At 36.6% G+C, this 23,207-nt stretch overlaps 1 protein-coding gene across 1 annotated transcript in view; it reads left to right on the top strand.

The window, feature by feature from the left end:
* Window positions 1–1,521: 1,521 nt before the first annotated feature.
* AK5 (adenylate kinase 5) overlaps window positions 1,522–23,207 on the top strand; it is an 87,447-nt gene continuing 65,761 nt past the window's right edge. The window contains exons 1-5 of the mRNA XM_010174419.1: window positions 1,522–1,705; window positions 2,688–2,855; window positions 8,976–9,145; window positions 9,265–9,378; window positions 20,350–20,541. Coding sequence (XP_010172721.1) covers window positions 1,537–1,705; window positions 2,688–2,855; window positions 8,976–9,145; window positions 9,265–9,378; window positions 20,350–20,541 — 813 coding nt within the window. The 5' untranslated portion in view covers window positions 1,522–1,536. The remainder of the gene's footprint in view (window positions 1,706–2,687; window positions 2,856–8,975; window positions 9,146–9,264; window positions 9,379–20,349; window positions 20,542–23,207) is intronic.

Below are 23,207 nucleotides of genomic sequence, written 5' to 3'. Positions count from 1 at the left end.
CCTGCCCTCCTGCAGCCCCCGGGGGAGAGAGCGGGCTCGGGTGGCCGCGGGGCGAGCGATCCCCGGGGCAGCTCTGCCGAGGAATTCAGGCGGGGGTCATCTTCCAGGCTTTCCCTGGATTTTTGTCGCTTTGGAAGGAAAAAAAAAGAAACACCTGACAAGTGTTGAGTGAGGTTTGGTTCAGCTTCCTCCAAGTTACCTGCTGCTGATGGTTGATAATTACTTCTCTGAGAAATGTGGATTATTATTTTTTTCCCGAATCAGACGTCCTGCCATCTATATAAAACACACACGCACACAGACACATATGTATTTTCCCTGATCTGTGTGAAGCTAGACATTTTTTAATGTATTTGAAAATTACAAGACATAGACTATGCTGATGTTTTCCTAACACAATTAGAATGTGAATGGTTTAACAGCAGATGTGAACAGAACAGATGTGTTTTTATGTAGAGGGTCAAATCTTGAGCTGGCAATTTTTAAAAAATGGTGCATATTTTCTGCACAAATATATGGCTAGTGCTGTGATCAGTTAAGTAGTATAATAAGGGCACAGATACATATAAATGACATCCTATTTTATAAACACCAGTGTGTGTAAATAACAATTATTGTATAAACTGTGGATAGCAAATAACTGAGAAAACCCTGAATTGGAGCTATTTATGTTTATTACTAATATCAACTGTGACCCTCAAGTTTATTTGCACAAAAATTAGGAAAAGCACAAAGGAACAGAAATCATCCTGAGAGACGTATATTGTTAGGACAAGGTTGGATGCAGTGGTCTTGTGGAGAGGTGAGATGATGACTTATGTATCACTTTGTCAAGGAAAATTAATTACCATGCGTCAGCAGAGGCCCTGGCATTCCTTCTTCCACAGTCCCCGCAATGCCCCTGGGTACGCTGGGTGCAGAATTAATACTCTAGACAGGGGTTTTCTAATGGCTGGGGATTTCTGGTCAATTAAACCGGGAAGCACCTATGAACTTTGGGTTTGGGGTTTTTTTCCAATACTGATCAAGATGCTATTTGAGTATTTCTCATTATTTTAATTTTTTTTTATTCATTATTTGTCTAAGTGTTAACTCAAGAATACGGCTAAGATACTTGTGGGTGCACTGGTCTTCAAGGAAAAGATACATTTCGGTGATCTAATAGGCTACACAGAATATGTAACTTCTGGGGCTATCTAGCTTCTGCATTGCTCTGCATGCATTTGCCAGTGGTAGTTCTAAGAAAAATGTAGGGAACTTTTTTACTATTTTCAGTTTTTATTACAGTGCAAGCAGACAAATATGAAGACATAGCCACGAGCTTCCTGTCCTGAATAATTTTTGTGACACCAGCAAACCAAAATCAGAGAATTTTTGCAGGCCTCACTCTCACACATTGGCTTGAAATGGAGAGTCTGAATATGGGGTTTCTCTGTGTAAAGTAAAATTAAAAGTAAAACTGCTTGTTTTTTCCTGGCATCTATCATTACAGTGTGTATTTCTGATCTTACGTTGCAGAGTCTCTTGAATGGATTGATGTGTTACAAACCCGATGACCCAATTGAATATTTGGAAAGCTGTTTGCAGAAAGTGAAAGAGCTTGGAGGGTCAGAAAAAGTGAAGTGGGACACTTTTGTCAGCCCAGAAAAGAAGACCCTGCCTCCACTCAATGGAGGACAATCCAGGAGGTCTTTTTTCAGGAATGGTAATGTGTTAAATATAAAAATGATTGTATTTCTTGTGCTGTGGGTGGTTTTACATCCACTGCTGAATTATTTTATACTTACTTCTATAGCAGGTCATGCCTCGTTCTAATTTTCCTTAGGCAAAGGACTCAAGGATTCTGTTTCCTTGCGTTTTAGCTTTTTTTTTTCCTCCCGTAACGGGTGCTATGCAGGAGAGGAAATTGTGATCATTTTGCAGCCTAATGATAGAGGTTTACCGTGTAAATGTTTAACATGTTAGTGGAGAGGTTTCTCATATCTTACCTAAAACATTTGCAAAGACAGGGGCAAAGTTGACTGAGTGCACTTGGTTTGTATTTTCAGTTGGTCCTTATAGGTGACATACATAATAACTTCAGTGCAGTTATGCTAGGTTGTTTTTCTAGTTTATCCTGGAGCTGTATGCTAATTTATTAAATACAACATAAATTATAAACACTAAGAAAAAGGTTCATCTCATAAAATCTAAGCAAATATACCTGTAATTATTTTATTCGTAATGTTAACAAAGAGTAATTAGCTCATCTTTCAGTTGCCATAGTTATTCTTCCTTGCCATCCAGCATTTTATTATACTAATCAGCAAGAATACTATCTCTGTCTCCGTGTACAGCATGTATCACCAAAAGAGTTCTGCTTAATTGTGCAGGTTATCTGCACAGTACAACACTTTTCTTCTCAGGGGCCACTGCTGAACTCTGGGTGCTGTGGGCAGATCTTCAAAGAAAAGCTGACGTACTTGTAAAGAAACACCAAAGAAAACTGACTCCTAGTGGCTCCAATTCAATAAATCAGCTACATAGAAGCAAAGAATACTTAATATAGTAACAGCGAGCATATTGTAAAATTAGGAGATATCTATACTTTATGTTTATTTATTATACTTATTTAAATCTGTGTACACAATAGATTTTGAGTTTTCTGTGTATTTCCACAATTCCCAGTTTATCTTACCATTTTACAGTGATGCCTGATAATTCTAACTTCCCATACCGACGATATGACCGACTCCCTCCAATCCAACAGTTTTCAATAGAAAGCGACACCGACCTCTCTGAAACTGCTGAGCTAATTGAAGAGTACGATGTATTTGATCCTGCAAGACCTCGACCAAAAATTATCCTTGTCATAGGTATGAAGGCAGAGTCATTTTGACAAGGTTTTATCTTTGTTACTTTGCCTTTTTGTTTGTACTGCAAATACACTGAATGCCTGTATGTATTTAAATACAATTTTTCCATCTGCTGTAGCAAGTGGTGCAGTTGAATTGGAGTGTATCAGAAAGTGAAATTGTTAGTGCCGAGGATACAGCATCCCAACTAAGCATTTTAGGGGTTGCAGTGAGCACCTGTGCTCGTGTTCTATAACCTGGATGCCCATGAGCAGCTGGAGAGCTCATGGTTTGCTTATGGAGCACATCTGCCAGTTTGATTTAACCTAAACTGAACCCAACTCATGCATTTCAAAACAAGTTCACCATGTGAATCAAAGTGCTCTTCCAAAGCATGCTCCGGATCTGAACTAAGACTACCGTAAATGTACTCAAAGCTGCTCACAAAAAGGAATATTTAAAAATATTGCATAAGTCAGGTCAAAAAGGTGATAGGGAGCTGTTGTCCTCTATATTTAGAACCTTGAAAACTTACAGATATGTCCAGCTGGAGTGAGCATACGTGGTCACTAGTCCATTGCATTGATAAATTAATCCCTAGATCTATTTGGCAAATGAACCCTATGCCATCTTCAGGGAAAGCGAGCGATCAGTTGCTGTTAGGTAGTTGTGCTCTCTCCCCTGGTTCTCTCTTGTGTCCTGTTTAGCACTTTCTAAGCAACTCATACTTTCCAGCCTCAGGTGAGCACACTGTTTATTAAGAAATAGCTGCAGTTTAAGTCTAAATCAACATTTTATTCTGTTTCTGAATTTAAGATCTTTGAATTAGTTTCCTTGTCATCTAGGATAGTTGTCTTTCAAAATATTACCACCAGGTCTAATTCTCTGGTTCTCTGGACTGTTTAAATAGTTACAGCACAGGTGCCAGGTGAGGGAGAGTCATGTTTTTAGTCTATAAACCCTTTTTCCTATTAAAGAGAGATATTGCTTGCTTACAGAGAATAGTATGTAGTATAGGAAAAGAGAATAGAAATGTCTTCTCTGTATTATAGAGTGGGATCTCTAAGAACAGCATGTCCTCTAGGCTCTGCATCCATCAGTTCTCAGAAATGTGGTATTGGAATATATTGAAAACAGAAAACCAAACATTTTTCCAGATATTTGTGATATGCCAAAAGAATTGCTTAGGCATTTGAATTTTCTTAATCTTTTGTTTTGGAATTAAAAATCTGAACATATAAATCTCTCCATGCATCGTTGAACTGTAAAGCTTGTACTGGATGGAGAAATAACACATGCCTTTGTTTCATCCTAATTAATTAGCTAGCCTTCCTTTTCATAAAGGAGAAAAACTGTCTCCTTTTCAGTGACCACAGAAGGCTCTTAATGCATTGAAATCCACGTAGCTCTATTGCAGTAGAGCGATGAATGAAGGTTTGATCTAGGTGAAATAAAGAGAGATTGACTTTCACCTCTAGAACTGACTGCAGGGATATTTGAAGTGAAATCCTTGAACACCAGCATATAGTGAACAGACTGTAGATTTTACAGAGCTTGTCTTTTCCCTCATTTATATAGGGAACATCTTAAACATTCCACAAAGGCTATTTAAGGTTTATTTTCCAACTGAGTTTCTCTGAATCTGTCTATTACAGTGTGATCTGATAGAAACACAATACTATATGTAGCTTAGCAGCTATTGTCCAATTTTGTACAGTATGAATAAAATTTCTCCCAAATTGAACTTTCTATTGAGAAAGCACATAAAAACACACACTGGAAAGAATAAAAGAATAACTAATATGTGGAGTGAACGAGAGAAAATGAAAAAAGTGTACTGTTAATTTCAAGAGACAAATATTGTACACAAAAAATGTGTTGCATATTTTTCAGTTTGCATAAAATGCCAGCAAAAACTTCAGCTGAGCAAGCTGCTTATGTCTAACTAGTGGTAACTAACCATACTGCCTAGCTCAGGTGGCACTGGTCCCATTCATTATTGGGGTCTGAAATGAATAGAAGTTAAAGACCTGTCTTCTGCTTCACATTTTAGGCGAATTTTTCTTCAATAATGCATTAGCCCAAGATCTTTTTAATGCTTCCATAAAGGTTTTTACAAGTTCTTTGCTTTATGAAATCTATCATCCTTATAATGAACCAGATAGCTCCAAGGCAAAAGAGAAGTCACTTATAAAGCTGGGGACTTTCTTCTTTTTCTGTGTTTGCAGAAAAGTCTTCTGGTGAAATGTAAAGCTGCAAAGCTGCATTTATGTGACTGGATTTTAGAAACATCAGAACCAGCCAGGTTGGCACACATCTGAATCACTGGAAAATCAAGTTTCTAAGGCATTATAACACTAGGAAACTAGATTGTGTTTAAAAATGTGCTTCCTAACATATTTTGACAAACACATTTTTGCTACTGATACAGCCTGAATACAAAGATCTTAAAAATTGAATTGCCTGGTGTCATTAGCCCCATAGTTCAGTATGTTTTTAATCGGCACTTAATTAAAAATATTAGTTAATATTAAAATAATACATTTTCCTTTTACAATCAAAGTTTAAAGGATAGATCAAAGATAATGCTGTCAGCAGTTGGTTGGCCCGTTAATTTGTTAAATCCGATCCATAGTTAGATTTTAAAATCCTAAGTCTTTTGATTCAAAAGTCTTGTTAATACATGAATGTATTTTCAATTTACAACAATATAAGCAAAATTGAAATTTTAAACTTCCATTGACAAAACTAGATTAAAACAACCGCTTTAGTAAAACTTTTTGGGCATACAAATACTCACCTGAAACCAGTTAGCAGACATAATTTTAGATGCAACAAATGTTCTCTAGTCTAGACATCTTCTAAGAAATATGTAAAATAATCATGCTTTTCAGAATAAGTGAAAAGAATGAAAACCAAAAGTGATTTGATTTCCCTTTCTCGTGAACAGTTTGTCAGTATGATTTATCAAAGAGTCAGGAATGGATACATAATTTAATAAATTATAATGTAATTTTGTCCTCACACTTTTCTCTTATTTTATTACCTGAATGTTTCCCCTTAGATTGTAAATGGATAATCCTAGCATTCTATAAAAGGATATTTTTGGACTGAGAAAAACAAAATGTATGAGAAGTTTATGATCATTAAAGCAAATACTTTATTCTTTTTTTCCTGCTTGCAAATCTAAATTGAAAGAACAGAAGTGCTGAACTACACTGTTTTTGGTTTTTTTTCTGCTTCTCTTTAATGGCAAAGCAAAGCTCTCCCTAAGAGGAGTGTAAAGTCTATAAACTTGGTTTCAGAAAGTTTTTTTCAGCCATTTTATGGTTTTATGGAAACAAATGTTTTCTCAAATAACAGTTCTGTTTTTCTGGCATCTTTTGTATCTCTGCTGGAATAAGGTTACTATTTTCTTTGTTGTAAAATTTTCTGTTTCAAATTTTATCCATGTTACCTTTATATGTTTTGCATTTTTATTGTTTCTGAGATTCAGCACAGTTTGTTTCAAACTTGTCTTGAGTCCCCAGGGGAATAAACTTAATTTCCTTTCTTGGAAGTTTTATATCTGCAAGAATTAAACACAGCTTTGGCTCCAGTATGTTTTAAAAATCCTTTGCTCCGAAGCATGGTCACCTACTGCCCCTTTTTTCCCCAGTAGTTAAGATTATTGCCAGTAAATAAAGCCACATAAATTCATAGTAATAACTATTACACATATGTATAAACACACAGAATTCCTTTGTAGCCACTTTAGTGGAGGAGATAATTCCTAGTTTGTCAGATGCTTATGTATCTACAAAAGGGAAACATCCTTTATTCTAGTGAAGAGGATAACTGAAGTGTCTATGACAGAGAGAGTTCAAGCTGAAAAAAATAAGCCCATCTAGATCACCTAGAAGAACTTAAATGGAAGAATAGCTTTAAAACCTAACATGATCTACTGAAAGAAGAGAGAAAGCATGTGCCTTTTTAGGAGAGAAACAGCAAGTGAACTGAATGAGTGAAAAATACTTTTCAGTTGTAACTTTACTGTTCAGAGATAAGATACAGTTTTTTTACAGACTTGATTTAAGCATTATTTAAACTAATTGGAAAATGTTAAAGCCTTTTTTTTCCTAAGGGTATAACTTAACTGTGGGGAGGGTATAGGAACACCTTAAGGATAATGCAAGTTTCTCTGTGCGTTTTCTTCAAATGGGTCCTGATCTGAGTTGCAAAGGCCAGGTGGAGAGTTACCATCACAGCGTCAGGGGTACAGAATTGTTCCTAGTGACTGCTGGTGACACTGAAAGCTCTCTGATATGTGATATTGGGGCACAGGTTTGAAACTGGTTACACAGAAAGTGACATAACCATATATGAAGCAATGTTGTTAGGCTTATCCTGCAGTCAAATCTGTATTAATTATATAAATACCTAAAAGCTAATAGAGTGTCCTGGTTTCACTGGGATATAATCATAGAATTAATACTCTGTCAGAAAAGCTACATTTTTAAGAAGGCTGCAGCACCTGATATGGTGAGAACAAAGTTAAGATACTGGTTTAGTTTGTGGCCAGCCATGGTATGTGGGTTTCCATGATGCTCAAGGTCTTTAGCAGTTTAGAATTAGCCAGGTGCTAAGGCTAGGAGGAGCAAAAGCCAGGGCAGCTGACCCAAGCTGGCCAACAGAGTATTCCATACCATAAACATCACGCTCACTGTAAATTGGAAAGTTTGCTGGGGACAGCCCTCTTCCTCAGTGGCCGTCATCCCTGGAGGGTTGCACCCATCGTTCTGCTCCCGAGTCCTACCCTCGCGCTTCTTGTGACTGTTGCACTTCTGTCGGCTGAGTATAACTGTGTATTTTGTGTTAGTATTAATATTAGTTTTTATTATTGTTTCATTCAATCTGTTTTCATTTCAACCCATGGGTCTCCTTTCCTTTTCCTTCCTAGGTGGGGAGGGGTCATTGGGTGATAGAGCAACTGATGAAACCGAGACATACAGACAATAAAAGAAAGAGTTGTATTCATATTTCCTTTCATTGCATTGCTATTTTTTAAAGTTAGTAGAAAATGTATATTATATTTTTAATAAATCTTAGTTCTGTGTCTGTTGAAATACAATTCAATGTTCTCACATACAATTTCCCAAAATATAGCTACTTAGAGCTGGGAATTAATATAAAAACATTTGTTTTGGTTTTGCTTTGTTATGCTCTTCAGTAACATACACTTTTCTATATATAAACTTCTATTTTTATCAAAACAATTCCCTATTTTTACATACTGGATTCCAGTTTCTCTGTCCTTCACATCATAATGTGTCCTTTTGGTTCAGACATAGTCTGATTTTTTTGACATGCATTCTTGCTTCTGCAGTCCAGCTGACCTTCACTTCAGCATTCGCTGCTATGTAATGTAGCTGTTTTCTGTGATTTTGATACCTGTTCTGCTTGTGCTATATTGAAGGGTCTCTTTATTCTTCAAGTTGTCCAGCAAGCTGAACCTAACACATTGCTTCTCTATCAGATGCTTCAAGCATCAGTACCAGAAGTATGCATGGTTCAATAAAAGTCCTTGTACCAAATCACTATGGAAACATCTCAGCTGATTATTTATTTTTATTTTTTTTTTTAATTTTAAAATTAGAAAACCTCAGAAACTCATGCAAGCATATTTAGGAGCAGATTTTATTAGTTTCTTTTCATGGCTGGTCTATTTATTTCATTGGCTTATTTAACCAAGTATGATTCTTTCTGACATGAATACACTCAGACTGTCATCTGACTCTATCTTTGGATTCACAGAATTCAAGAAGGGACCAGTTCATTTGTCTCTTCCTCTACTACAGATCAGAAAAAGTCCTTTCTAGGGACAGCTTTAGAATGAGGTCAAGCCTAAAAGAACACATTTATTTTTAATTCATAAGTAGATTTGTATTATCTTTTTTTTTTTTTTTCTCTTCATTTTACCAGCTGTTGCCTTTTTGATCAGGTAGATGAGACCCATTTCTAAATGGCTGGTAACAAGTCATGCAACTGCAAGATTTGCTCTAAGAATGGTTGGAAAATTGGTGCTGATAGCAAAGGTTTCACATGTGATTGGGTACTTCAGATGAAAGATTAATTTAATGTTTTGCTTATAATTACCAACAGGTGGCCCAGGAAGTGGTAAAGGAACACAGAGTTTGAAAATAGCAGAACGTTATGGATTTAACTACATATCAGTTGGTGAATTGCTAAGGAAGAAGATCCACAGCACAAGCAGCAATAGAAAATGGAGTCTAATTGCCAAAATTATTACTACTGGAGAACTGGCCCCTCAGGTACAGCGTATCCTGTGTTCATGTTTACTTCTGAGGGATTGTACATGTTGTATTAATGTACACCATCAAGAAAACCTCCTTTAGAATATTAAATAAATAACTTCTTTTCTCTGTGAAAGGAAACAACCATAACTGAGATAAAGCAGAGATTAATGCAGATCCCTGATGAAGAAGGTATAGTGATTGATGGATTTCCCAGAGATGTTGCCCAGGCAATCTCCTTTGAGGACCAAGTAAGAAATTGTTTTTATTCTTAAAATAACTTACATATCTCTCAAATAGTTAAGCTTCTTGAAATCATCAGTAAGATTCCAAGAAAGAATAGATGTTATTTCTAACTAAGCATTGTTCTTTAAATCTTTGCAAGTATATAATTACAGGTTGACAAAGGTAATTCTTTTGGTTTATGTTATATTACGTTCTATCTGAAGACAGACTGTTTTGTAAAAAGACAATGTGATAATATAACCAATAATCCAAACCTCTTGTCTCAATAATGAAAATCCCCTCAAGATGAAGAAGAAAATAACATCAAATCTAACAATTAATATATTTTGTATCTTAGTGATTTAGAAAGGGGGAAGACGTTATATTTCCATATCTATTTGTTCAATTTAATCTACATTAAGAGAAACAAATCAATGCATATCTTCACATTGCTTTTAATCTAAGTTTATTACAGTGCCTTGAAAAGACTGGAATAAAAAAAGGGTTAAAACTGGCCGTGTTTTGCAAGTTTTTGTAAACCAGAAATGATGCTCTTATTTTAGAAATTTAGATAATTTTAGTTATTCTAAACTACAATTATAAGGTTTAGTCAGCTAAAACTGTATTCTTGAGTTCTATCACATGTTGTTTTCATGTGCGTATTTTAAACTAATCTAAAAATACTTAAATTCAGTGGAAAAACAAACAGCTTATGTTGTTTCCTGATCGAGCACTGTTAACAACAGTTATGGTCACAAGTAAAGATTGCAGTTTCAGTGCTGAATTTTTAGAGCACCCTTCATGCAGAGCGTTTCAAAGTCCCTCACAATTGCTGGTGTACTATCATTTCTGTACTTGGAATTCTAAGTGGCATTACCAAGACAGAAGTAACAAAAGAAAGCAGCTAATGAGACATTTCATTAGTGTGCTTTTATGAGGTATTATTCTGGGCAAAATTTAGAAGACTGAACAGAGGAAATTAAAGGAAACAGACAAAATAGTTATTACAGAAATTAGCCAATGCCTGCCAGCTATATCTCCTTATAATTAACAAAAGACAAGATTGACTATTTTATAAGTGAAATAGCAGAAATTTAGGCTTAATGGTCATTTCCTTGCCTCATTTTTTTTTTGTCCAGTATGTTGTGTGATAGTGTGACTTAAGTACCTTTCTTGGTGCTATAATTTTGTGCTGATTTTGTGTTTGATGAAAGAATGGGGGATGTGAAACTGGAAGAACTGACAGGAATTAAGTGCTTCAAGTTATGCGAGGGTCAGATTCTCCATCTACAAAGGAAAACCAGTTAAACAACACTTGAGCACCCACCACAGAGTCCATTAGTAATACCACTAAGAAGTGGAGCCCAGGGGGTAATAGAAAAGCTCAGGCAATACTGTGCTGTAGAAGAGGAGAAAGATGGACGCTCTTTCATATGTTTGAACTCTCCTTTTGCACCATTCTAATATGCTTTTATAGTATTTTCTCATTTAACTTGAAATACTCTCCTCTGCCAGCCTGGTTAGCTCTTGTTGACTATAGAAAACTACAGGGAAAAAAGACTGATAAAATGACAGATGATAGAAATCCTAACTGTGGCTCCTTTTTAGTGTGTGCTATTGCTTCAAGGATGCTGTAGATTGTTCTTTTTTTTTTTTCTTTTTTTTTCTTTTTTTTCAGAGAAAAGGATATACGGATTTAGTCATTTTAGACCTGACTATATTCTCAGAGAGTTCCTTTGTTTTCAGTCTAATAGGATTTGCTAAATCATACTCCTAAAGGTTTGATTCTGCCTGAAAGATAGATGACTGTCTGAGTCTCTCAAAACATCCCAGAGTACTTCATATAGGGCTATCTTTCAATCTTAACAGTTCTAAAATAAATATGGGAAATGAAAGAAGGAATCATAGAGCTTTTATAGGAGTATAGGAAAGAAAATTTGAGTTGTTTAGGCTTCCCCTTTTTCACCTTTCTTTGCAGCTGACCTCTTACATGAGCATATCTAAGACCATGGAAGTAAATGTACAAAGGATGCATGTATTTCAATATACAATATCTGTTTAGTCCAGTGGGGTATGTTCAGTATTTTATCTTGGCTTTACATTTTAAAGAAATAAAATATGCTTGTTTTTTCTTTAAAATTCCCTGTTTAATAAGCTGTAATGCCACAAACATAAATAGGCAGATCTTGTGGTAAGGCAAGAGGACTATCAGCAGACATGGCACCCATCTTCCTTCACAGGATGAAGCTGGAGGCTGACAGTAGTCCCTGGCATGTCAGGTTATTTACATTAAACATATGAACATTTTTAAGGGACTCAGAGATCCCTCAATGGGAAGTGCAACTGAGTTATGGAGAATTCGGTAATTAACTGTTATGATAATTTGTGCAGGTCTACAATTAAAGATGCTATGGGTGTTTTCCACAGCTTAGAAATGTTATAGCTTTCTTGCTAGCAGTGTGTAGAAGAACAGGACAGAACTGTTCTCACAAGCCAAAACTGACAAAATGAGAAACAATTAGTTGAAATTTCAGCAAAGAAAGTTTTGATTAAATAGTAAGACACTTTAAAATTAGAAGAAGTATTAAGCAATGGAACATCCTTCTGAAGAAAATGGTGGAATCCCACAAAAAGCAAATAGTCAAATCACATTATTCTGTAGAATGTATGCCTTATTCTTACAAAGACACCCTCTGTAAAACACTCAGATCTGTTGACAAAAAGTTCTGAATAAAAACAAATTTTTACTGTTATCATTAATTTTGTTATAAGTGAATACTTACTCTTACAAATGGTTCCTTTAAGACCATTACATGCTTATGTATCTGATAACAGAAGCAAAGGTTTTATGACACAAGCCATTTTAAAGGTTACATTTAGGGGAACTGCCAAAACATGCATGAAGTAAGAGTTACTGTTTATTTAACTGTTTTCTCTCATTCATGATCCCTTCACAGCTGTTAACTGTTTTGATTACAAGGGTTCTAAAACACAGTTGTGTGCTTTCAAATAGTCACTACGTTATTTGTTCCATAAAGCAGCTAGAACACTTTGGGTTTTATTATGTAAATTATAATAATGATGGTAAGTTTGTATAAAGGTAATTAGAATATGCTGGCTTTCTCAGTTCTTTCAGGCATATAGGATATCGAGTAGATGCCAGTGGGAGGAATGAGCAGTAGGGACAAGGGTGACTGTTCATTTCTCCTTCGTCATTTGCATGTGTTGAGATGGGTATTTATCTGTAATCCCGTGGAAGCTTGAAATAAAAAAGAAGTGTTCATTTTAAAAGTAGTATTTTCCACTGTATAGCCTTTCTTCTTTGCCCTTGTTTACACAGACAGAAACAAACTCCAAGAATATAGGTAATAATACCAAAATTAAATTGTGGGGGGATAATGTGAAGGACAAGTTGTTAAGATGAATGGAAATAGAGATGAGTAATACAAGATACTGAGAGAGTAGGTAAAGGTGGGACAGAGACTGAACAGATGTGAAGAATTAAGCAGTCTGTGAACAAAATAGGCTACAAAAACCTAACATCATTATAGGTGAAGAAAGCATGTCTGGTCTTTATTAATTGTAAGGAGTCTATATTGTTTTGTTTACTCATCTGTTGCTCCTCTTTCTGAGGCATGATACAGTGAGGTCAAGAAAGTATCTGGACCCAATGTCACATAAAGGGCCAGGAAGTAAAAACTTGGACTAGATGTGAGGTGACCGCAGTGGTCAATGGAAGGGGGACCAGGAGATGTATGGTTTTTGACCTAAGCCTCATCATCTCCCCCTTCTCCACTAGCGCATTTTGGACAGTAGGTGATGAACAAGTGAAAGGCAAGGCACAAAGGATATAGAATCTGTCTTGCTCCCAAACACTAACACTGTAGTTCCCTGAATGCTGTTTACTGAACCTTTTTGGATATATTATTATATGGCTTTCACCAGTAAGAACTGTGCTGAGTTACTGTAAACTAATTTATATTGGAAATGGTTCATCATATCAGTAGAAGAAAAGGAAATGGTCAGCTAAAGTGCCTGGTTTCACTTGCAAGCACATGTAAAATCTAACTGCTGTGTTTGCAGAAGTCTTTAATGTAAAAAATTATTTATGCTAAAATAATCTCTTCAGTTTTATGGCTCAAATAGCTGTTACTGAGACTTGGCAGTACTTAAGGTTTCATAATCTCTTAATTTTGTGAAAAAATCAAATGGATACATATATGTCTGAACTTTAGTTACAATACAATACCTGTCCTGCATAATATTCTAGGGTAGAAATACACAACAATAATGAATTCTTGTTGAACTTCACTTGTAATTGCTCATAGAACTACTAGCACATATTTAGCCCTTTGACTAATCCAGAAGCTGAACTTTTGTCTGGGAAAAAAATGTTATTTTTAGTAAACGAGTCAAAGCAAACCAACTTATGCTAACATTCCCAAACATAGGTATAGCTAAAAGATGACGATTTCTTCCTTACTATGTTGCCAGGCTCTCATGTGGACAGTAAGTTCTCAATGTGTTGCTAGGCAAAACTGTAGTAAAACACATTGCATCTCAGTGACTAAACTGCCTAAGATAAAGCAATGTAGCGTTTGCAGCTCTCACAGTATTTCTCTTTCTGCTCAGATCTAGAAACCAGAAGTAACAAACACTGCTTCCAAGCAATAATGTCCATCTAGAATAAGTGGATATAAAAGCACTTTACACATCTGAGGCATTTTACATGTGAATTAAAGCTTTTTTTTCTCTCTCTCTTTTATTGAGTTTTGTTGATGCCACTGTTCCTACCATCCATATATTTAGAGCAGAAGTCTTTAAGATGGCATCAGTGATGTTTTCAGATTTTCAGCAGTGCTTGCCAACCAGCAGCAACTCTGCCATTCTAGTCACTTATTTACACCAGCTTCATTTCTTAATGGTCAGCTACTGATTGTGGCCTGTGAGAATTCTTAGGCATAAGTACTGCAGTTTTCTCAGAGTTTCTCACAGTTTTCTCTTAACTTCTTATCTGAGTTGAAATAAGGCCTGCATTTTTTTTCTTGAAGACTGAATTTCCCACAATTTCCCACAACATTCTCCTGCAGAAACTTTCTGCTCATGGCTTGGATGGGTGTACTGTTCGCTGTGTGGAAAACTGGCTGGATGGCCAGACCCAAAGAGTTGTGGTGAATAGAGTTAAATCCAGTTGGCAGCCAGTCACAAGTGTTGTTCCCCAGGGCTCAGTATTGGGACCAGCTCTGTTTAACATCTTTATCAATGATCTGGACAAGGGGATTGGGTACATCCTCAGTAAGTTTGCAGATGACACCAAGCTGGGCGGGAGTGTTGATCTGCTTGAGCATAGGAAAGTTCTACAGAAGGATTTGGACAGGCTGGATTAATGGGCCAAGGTCAATTGCATGAGATTGAACACAGCCAAGTGCCGGGTCCTGCACTTGGGTCACAACAACCCCATGCAACACTACAGGCTTGGGGAAGAGGGGCTGGAAAGCTGCCAGGCAGAAAAGGACTTGGGAGTTTTGATTGATAGCTGACTGAATATGAGCCAGCAGTGTGACCAGGTGGCCAAGAAGGTAAGTAGTATCCTGGCTTGTATCAGAAATAGTGTGGCCCGCAGAACTAGGGAAGTGATCCTCTCCCTGCACTTGGCACTGGTGAGGTCACACGTTGAGTACTGCGTTCAGTTTTGGGCCCCTCACTACAGGAAAGACATTGAAGTGCTGGAGCATGTCCAGAGAAGGGCAACAAAGCTGGTGTAGGGTCTGGAGCACAAGTGTTATGAGGAGCAGCGGAGGGAACTGGAGTTGTTTAGTCTGGAGAAGAGAAGGCTGAGGGGAGACCTTATCGCTCTCTACAACTACCTGAAAAGAGGTTGTTGCAAGGTGGGTCTTGGTCTCTTCTCCCAAGTAACAAGTGGTAGGTCAAGAGGAAACAGCCTCAAGTTGCACCAGGGCAGGTTTAGATTGAATATTAGGAAAAATTTATTCACCGAGAGGGTGGTTGTCAAGCATTGGAACAGGCTGCCTAGGGAAGTGGTTGAGTCCCCATCCCTGGAAGTATGTAAAAGACGTGTAGATGAAGTATTTAGGGACATGGTTTAGCGGTGGACTTGGCAGTGTTAAGTTTTCAGTTGGACTCAGTGATCTTTAAGGTCTATGATTCTATGGTTCTATGAATACATGACATATAACCTCTCATTGGAGGTCTTGGATTGTTGCCAAATCCTGACTCTTACAAATTTCTTAATTCCATAATTCAGAGTCAATACTGCCAACACTTTTGATAGGGGTACTTTTAATAAAGCCCTAAAGTCATGTGACTACGAGAATCTCAGCTCTCACTTTAAAACAAAGTTTCCAGCAGTCATGGTTGTGAAAAGAAAAGGAAAACGTGAATTTTAACGTCTTATAAGTAAATAGAACTAGTTTATATATTTTTAAAAATATATGATAATTTCTGTATTTTTGTCATTTTAAAATCCTTCTGCATAGTAGCACAAATTTAATCATGATTTATTCAGCCTTTCAGTTTGAACCTAGGCATAAAGCTATCCTAAACTACAAATTTCTAAGGTATCCGTGATCTCTGCTGATTGCATATAGTAGAAAGGTGTTTAGATTCCAAGCACACATTCAAAAATGCCAAGGAGAAAATGTTTTATTTACCATTAACCAGTCAGCTTGAAATCAGCGAGTCACCTACAGTACTAGCATGCTCAAGCATACTAAATATCTTTCTCTCCAGTAACACTGTCATAAAATGCCTCTGATTAGTGTATTGAACTCAAATGACTTGTGAAAAAGAAACTGCAGTTTGACTTTCTGTGTAATCTCTCACATGGCAATAAGTTTTTACCCATCCCAGGAGAAAGAATTTCTTACTTCAATATTTTCCAGTTAATTTCAATTACTGCTTTCATCTGGGTTTCTCCCCCTACCCCCACTTTCAGTCATTCGTGCATAACTTTCCTTCCAATTTCAGTAATTCCTTCACCAACATGAACCCTGTTAGTTTCAATGCAGCGAGTGCAGATGAAGTTGCTTAAAATATATTAATTGTAAGTTTTGTTAATAGTGAAATGTAATATGGAACAGGTATTAGAATGAATGAATATTCATTAATGAATATAATTTAATTCCTTGACAAAGAGTGATTATTAATGTAGAAACATAAAAATATTTTTGTGTTATATGGCCTAAGTGACAAGATTATATTTGAAGAAGTAAAATCTTAATTTAAATAATAAACAGAGGCTGTAAATTTTATCTGATTGTTTAAAATGTCCTTAAGAATATTCATAAATGTCATACACCTACAAAGAGTAACTAGTTCATCTTGGCTGTGATTTGAGTTAACTTTTAACTCCCAATTATATTCCTTATGAAAATTATTATGAGAATTAATATTGCTAAGTAGAATGAACTGTGTAGATGGCATAATATAGGATGCTAGGAAAAACTGACTTGTCCTCTCACAGCCTCACAGGCTAAGGACAGCAGTCCTATTCCTCCAAATCTAATACTTAAACCTCCAAGCAGAAGTGATGCCTGCAGTCCCTTCAAGGTTTGACATAGGTGTTTGTGGCCAACTGACCTATGGCTGTCTGACTGCCAAGCTCATGCTCTGCAAAGAGCTTCTTGTAGAAAACCTGCTCTGTCACTGGCCAAGAGTGTGGGCAGAACAACTACTAAAATGAGTGCAACCATTCTGTGAATCTTAAGGGGAAAGGATCTGTTATTTGCAAAGGTTTTTGTTCTGGTAAAGGTATTTTTCATTTTGCATCATGTTCTATGTGTCATCTTCATTTCATTGCCTCCTCAACTTCCACCTCCCTTCTCCCAAATCTCCACTTCATTGTTCCACGCTGATAAGTCTCACGTACAATCCCCTACTGGATATATGTACCCGCTCATCTGTATGAGGAGTGGGAGGGCTAGCACATCAACAGTCTACATTGCTGTGGTTCCTCTCATTCATTCTCTTTGTCCCTGTGACTTTTACATTGCTTTCTTAAAGCCAAGCCTGAGCAGGAAGCCCATGGAGTGGTCTTATCATTGTCAATCTTCTTCCCTGGAAGCTAGACCACTCTCCTGGGAAAGGCAAGCAGTGGTTCAAATTTCTCCTGGGTAAGAGACCCTAGACCTCAGGTTTCTCGTTTTTTCATTTTTCTGGACAAGTGCTGATAGCCACACTAGCCAAAGGAGAGCTCATCCACTTAGTCCTTAACCCTCAGAAGAGGACCCAGTGTTCTGAATTCAGAGTGGATGGAGGTGCCTACTGATCAATTCTGAACCAGAGGTCTGCTTAGACCTTTTTTTGTAGCATTGGCATTAGTGTTTACAGCTAGGGATTCCTATCGACTTGCTGCCCTACTCTGATGAAAATCTGAATCAGTTGTCCCTAAAGACATCTGCCTCTCTCAGTCAGTTATTAGGGGCCTAATTATGTAGTCTGGGCAGTGTGCTGGAAGCTTATTTCTTGGGCAGTATGAATACGGTTCAAAAGCAGTCAGCAGAAAAAATTGTGTCAGTAGTATTCATTCTTTGACAACATGGTTCATGATTTTGCTTTTCTAAAACAAGAAAAAACTATGCAAACAGTCTAGTAACCCAGCAGAGATGGAACTATAAGAAGCAAATCAGTAATTGCAAGGTAGAGCACCCATACAATGGACAAACTAGCTTACTATTAACCTTTACCAATCAAAATAAAATGCACTGTTAAATTAATGACAATTGTTCATGAGCTGTCAGTTAAGTTTTCTCCGGAGTATCTAGTAGAACATACCAGGAATTAAGAAACAGAGCATTTTCATCTTTTGCCTAATGAGGAATAATGAGAGAGAGTGTAATCATCTAATTTCTAGCAAACAACCACACTGCTCTCACTAACAAGAGGAGATGTAGGAAATATCCCCAGAGAGAAGAGAGCATCTTTCCACTTACACTGCTTTACGTCAGTAGCACCACGAACTTGCATGGAATTACTCTCAATTTACATCTTGTTCCAGTTTAGGAAGGGGATTCAAACTCAGAATAGGATTTACTTCTAGTAAATACTATTCTAAAAATGAGAGGATGTACTCACCAGTTTTATTCTGAGTTGATGCCATACGCTTTTTGTCTCATTTAAAATTCAGGTTTTGAATAACCAGAAACCTGTCTGTTCCCACAGGCAAAGATTCTTCCTTCTGCTGAGTTCTAGTTAGTAAGTAGTCAAATTCACTTCCTTAAGCCCCAAAGTCCTTCCTCACGTGCACTTCTAGACATGAATAAGACCCTCTGCCTTCAGCACAAGATGAGCGTGTTGTGGGAAATCAGCATAAAGGAACCCACCTTTTCTACAAGCTGAGTCTCAGAATAAAACTTACTCCCTAGTCATAAAACTCAACAACAGTTAGTTCTGAATTTAAAAAATAAGTTTGTTTTCAAATGAGTCATAAACCCCCATTTTCCTTTCTTAGAAAAAAAGCGATTTGTACTCATATTTATGTAGGAGAGCTAGATATGTTCCCAGAGAAGTAATCCCAGATGTCCATATGTTCACACTAGCCTGTTACATTCCAACTTAAAGTATTTATAAGCATGTCTTGCAGGCAGGTGCAGTTGAGAAAAGTGGAAGCAGAGTGGTTCATGAAAACAGGAGTGAAATATCAATAGCATTTCCAGGGTTTACCCTGACGGTTGTAAATGCATGTAGGAGAAATGTATTAAGTGCTGTTAGGTCTATATACCTATGGATATAGAAGAGATGTTACCCTTTTGTACATCTAAAACCAAGCAGAGACTTGTGTTTACTAAATGGTTTTCAGCTACGTTCTGATGATGAAAATGCATATTCTGCAGGTAAAAGATGAATTCATAGAGGTGTCACACAATCAGAATCTGCTTTGTATTCCTACCTCAAATAAGCTTGAATTACTTCTTTTTTCCACTTCAAAAAACCTTTTAAGCAGTACTTAATTTGCAACCAGGCTTCTTGAACGGAGAATTTTAAACCATTGTTTTCACTGACATTTTGTTTATATGAGTGAAATATATTTCTAATTACAAACATGAGAGTGTTGGAAAAAATAGTTTTAGTTCCTGGGATTCTGATACTATCTTTTGTATTCTTGCTGTTACTAGCCAAAAAATTAAGAACACCACCAGTACTCAGCTTACTGTGTTTTACCTCAATATTATCCTCATTTTCTGACTATATAGAAAAAATAGGCCCAGGGCTTGCTTTCCCATTTTCTTAAAAAGGAACTGACCTCTGAAACTAGTGCAGTTAGTGGGAACTAAGCAGATGAGACCCTGCACACCATTGCCATAAGGTTGTACTTCCTGAACTTTAGTGTGGGGGTGGATGCAAGATAAAACAGTGCTTACCACACAGACTAAAAGGGATAGGAGAAATTAAAATCCTCTTAGCTGCCACACCCAACCTCTTGACAGGTGCATTGAAGCTTGGGTGAGATTTAGAGAAACAGAGAAAGTGTTATAAGAAACTGTGGATCTTGGAACAGGTCTGTTTTCACCTGCTCTTAGGCGTCAGTTAGCTTCATAGTGGCTGCTGGATTTTAAATACCGCCTTACTTAAAGGCTTTTTAGATGGAAACCATACAAGTATTTTCCTGAAGAATATGAGACATCTATATTTTGCTATTTTTAAAGATTTTAATTTTAGCTAGGGGAACCTTCTGGTAGTGCAAATGATCAACATAGTCCAGAGAAGGTTTTTGGGGTGAGGTAACATTTTTTTATTAAACTTTTGCCTTAATATTTTAGGTGAACCAAACTGACTAACCTTCACACAAGACAAACAAGCTCCTCCTTAAGTCTATGAATTTTCATTGAAAAAAAAAAAACAAACCAGAAAATGAATTAGTTCATCAAGTTCCAGCTAATGCAAATGTAGTATATGTGAACCTCACCTAATAATGGAATTGCTGAATCCCGTAGTGCTGGATAGTCAATCACAGACTTCTTGAATTGCTCTTTCCACAGATCTGTACCCCAGATTTGGTGGTGTTTCTGGCATGTTCCAGTCAAAGGCTGAAAGAAAGGTTATTGAAGCGTGCTGAACAGCAAGGGAGACCTGATGATAACCTGAAAGCTACTCAAAGACGACTAATGAATTTCAAGCAGAATGCCGTCCCATTGGTTAAATATTTCCAGGAAAAAGGGCTAATCATCACAGTAAGTCCTTTAGTATATACCTCTGAAAACTTAATTGTTGTGGTGATTATACTTGGCTTCTTAGACCTTTTTCTTTAAGATAGGTTATATGAGTAAATTATGTTTTAGGTATACACCATGGTTACTGAAAGCGAACTTTCAGTTTGCTGAGAGAGTATTTTCTGCAAAATACGGTAACACAGAGCAAAATTGATGTGCATGTAGATGACACAGTAAGCACCATGTCAATTCTTTGCTGCAGGCATAAATTGCTTTGCCAACTAGTTGCACATCCTTTGCTCAGAAATTATTTGCATGAAAGAAGAGCCTCCTTTGAACACTGGTTGCTATTCCAGTGCCAACAGTTTAATCCCATGCAAATAGTCATGTATCTTTTGGATGGTTGTCTTGACTGGGGAGGAAAGCAGAAAAAAATTACATTCTAACAGAAAGCATAGCTTGAGTTGGATTAAATCAATACAGGTTCTTCAAGCAATAAATATATCTAGCTGTTGAGTGACTCCAGTAAATAAAAAGTCCTTAGATTATCTTATCATGGGTTAAATATGCCTTATTATGTGGTCTCCTACAAGCTTCAACATTTCAGATAAAAATTTTGATGACAAGAAAATTGCAATGTAAATAGACCACTTGTATATCAGTAAGAATACTGATTTCTGCAATATTTGGGGCAAGAGAAAATATCTAAAGACCCATAGGAACATACTAAAAGTTATGTAAATAAAGCCAGAAGTACTTTATGAAAGTAGGGCTAGCAAGTGCTGTTGAAGTATTTAAGTTCTTAATGACGATGAATTCGATGAGCAGTTGATAACAGTTGAATTTTTGACATGTTCTAAATTACGGACTGTGTCTGCTTGTAATAGTGCACAAGACTTGGTACCACATATGGTACCATGAGAGCACAGATGGCCTATTTTGCTTCTTTTGATAGCCTTAATAACCTATGTATTTCACACTGGTATGTTCTCCTCATGGCAAATATGACTAATTCTATGTGCTGGTCAGATTCATGAAGGGCCAAAGCATTCTTAATGGCAAAATAATCTAATGATGTTGGTAGCCTTAATAATGCAGTTCAACATCTTCCTGAATTTCAAAATGAAAATCCCAGGAAAATATTACATTGTTTTCTCCAGAGAGTATCTTTTCAGTTTGAGGATTTTGATTAACTCTGGAAGGATGAGGAGACTGGAATTCTTGGAAGCTGTTCTTCATTATTGAGAAAGTGTGTAATTTGTGACATTTCTATCGCCTTTACAAGTGCTCCTCCTGTAGAAAGCATACTTTGCTCTTCAAGGAAAATGTGCCTTTGCAGATAAAGCATATGGTGCATCTGGATAGAATTCCTTTTCTGTGACCTGTAAAACAGAGGATGTTTTTCCTATTTAAGTTTTGTCTTCTACTTTTTCATTCTTTTTCTTGAGAGTTTGAAAGATATTTTAAATTGCAATGTTTACCTTAGATATCTCTTTTCTTTTTGAAGAAAGCAGATGTTTGTAATGGGTATGGAAATGTTAACATAGCACATGAACATTATATTACTGTCCACTGCAGGACAAGGCAACAGCATATGCAGAACTTGACGACATGTCAAAAAAGTCTTAAATATGAAAAAAATCTGTAAGATTTGAATTTACTCCTTAACTATATAGATATCTACTCAAAGTGTGTTAATATAATTTCATAGAAATTACTCTAGATTTACCTTGGTGTAAAAGCGGGGAGAATTAGACTTTGGAAGGAAGTCTCCATTGTTCACCTGTCATTAGAGCTCCTACAGTGCAGTTGCATTTCCCTTCTTGCAAAAACAGGATGTATTAGTAAAGCCAAGGCCTGAGAGTTAGACGCATGAGTATTTTCGTGGCCAGTGGATAAAAGATTCTCTTTGTGTAGATGATAAAGAATACATACAACATTCCTCATTTCCGTAGAATTTCATTGCATATGGAAGGTACATTTTGCAGTTGCCTAAGACAACTAAGTTAGTGGGGGATAAATGAGAAAAAGGAGTAGCTGGGAAAGGAGTAATAAAAAGAGATTAAGCATGCATACTCCAGAGCAAATAAGCAACTGAAAAATTCTATGAAAGGGCATTTTTTAAAACCATATGACCTTGAAACATAGGAAATGTATGCTAACTCCACATAGAAAACTACATACTACTAGAGCAAGTTGGAAATTTTAAAATAGTGTTTTTAAAATATGGTTATTTTGTCACCATTTTTTCCTTTTCTTAGTGCTCAACTTATAGATCAGCATTATCTGTAGAGTTTTGACATTCTTCTGACAATGTAATTTCTTTTTGTATGTTCATTTGTTAGAAATTAATTTGTCCAATATGAAATCTAAGTATCTTTCTGCCAGCATCCTGTCCTCTTTCTTTAAGCAAACATAAATGGAGATAACAGATATTTTCTTACTCCAAATGGCTTTGATCCCATTGTCTTCTTCACTGATGAAGTTGAGCTTTCTTTTGGTTTTGAAAAAAAAAAACCCAAATCATATCATTTCTCATAGCCTTTCATTAGTGGTCTTAGAAAGCCATAGGATCCAGGAACCATTGTGGTCTTCATCACCACCTTCTCCTGGTGGAAGCCTTGTATCTTCAGCTTGCCTTGACTAGTATGTATCTGTATAATACACGTGTAATATTAACACTTCTA

The sequence above is a fragment of the Antrostomus carolinensis genome, unplaced genomic scaffold, assembly GCF_000700745.2.
Source record: "Antrostomus carolinensis isolate BGI_N321 unplaced genomic scaffold, ASM70074v2 scaffold14128, whole genome shotgun sequence".
Lineage (NCBI taxonomy): Eukaryota > Metazoa > Chordata > Aves > Caprimulgiformes > Caprimulgidae > Antrostomus > Antrostomus carolinensis.
The sequence above is the reverse complement of the archived record's forward strand: the minus strand, read 5'-3'. Positions and strand labels throughout refer to the sequence as shown.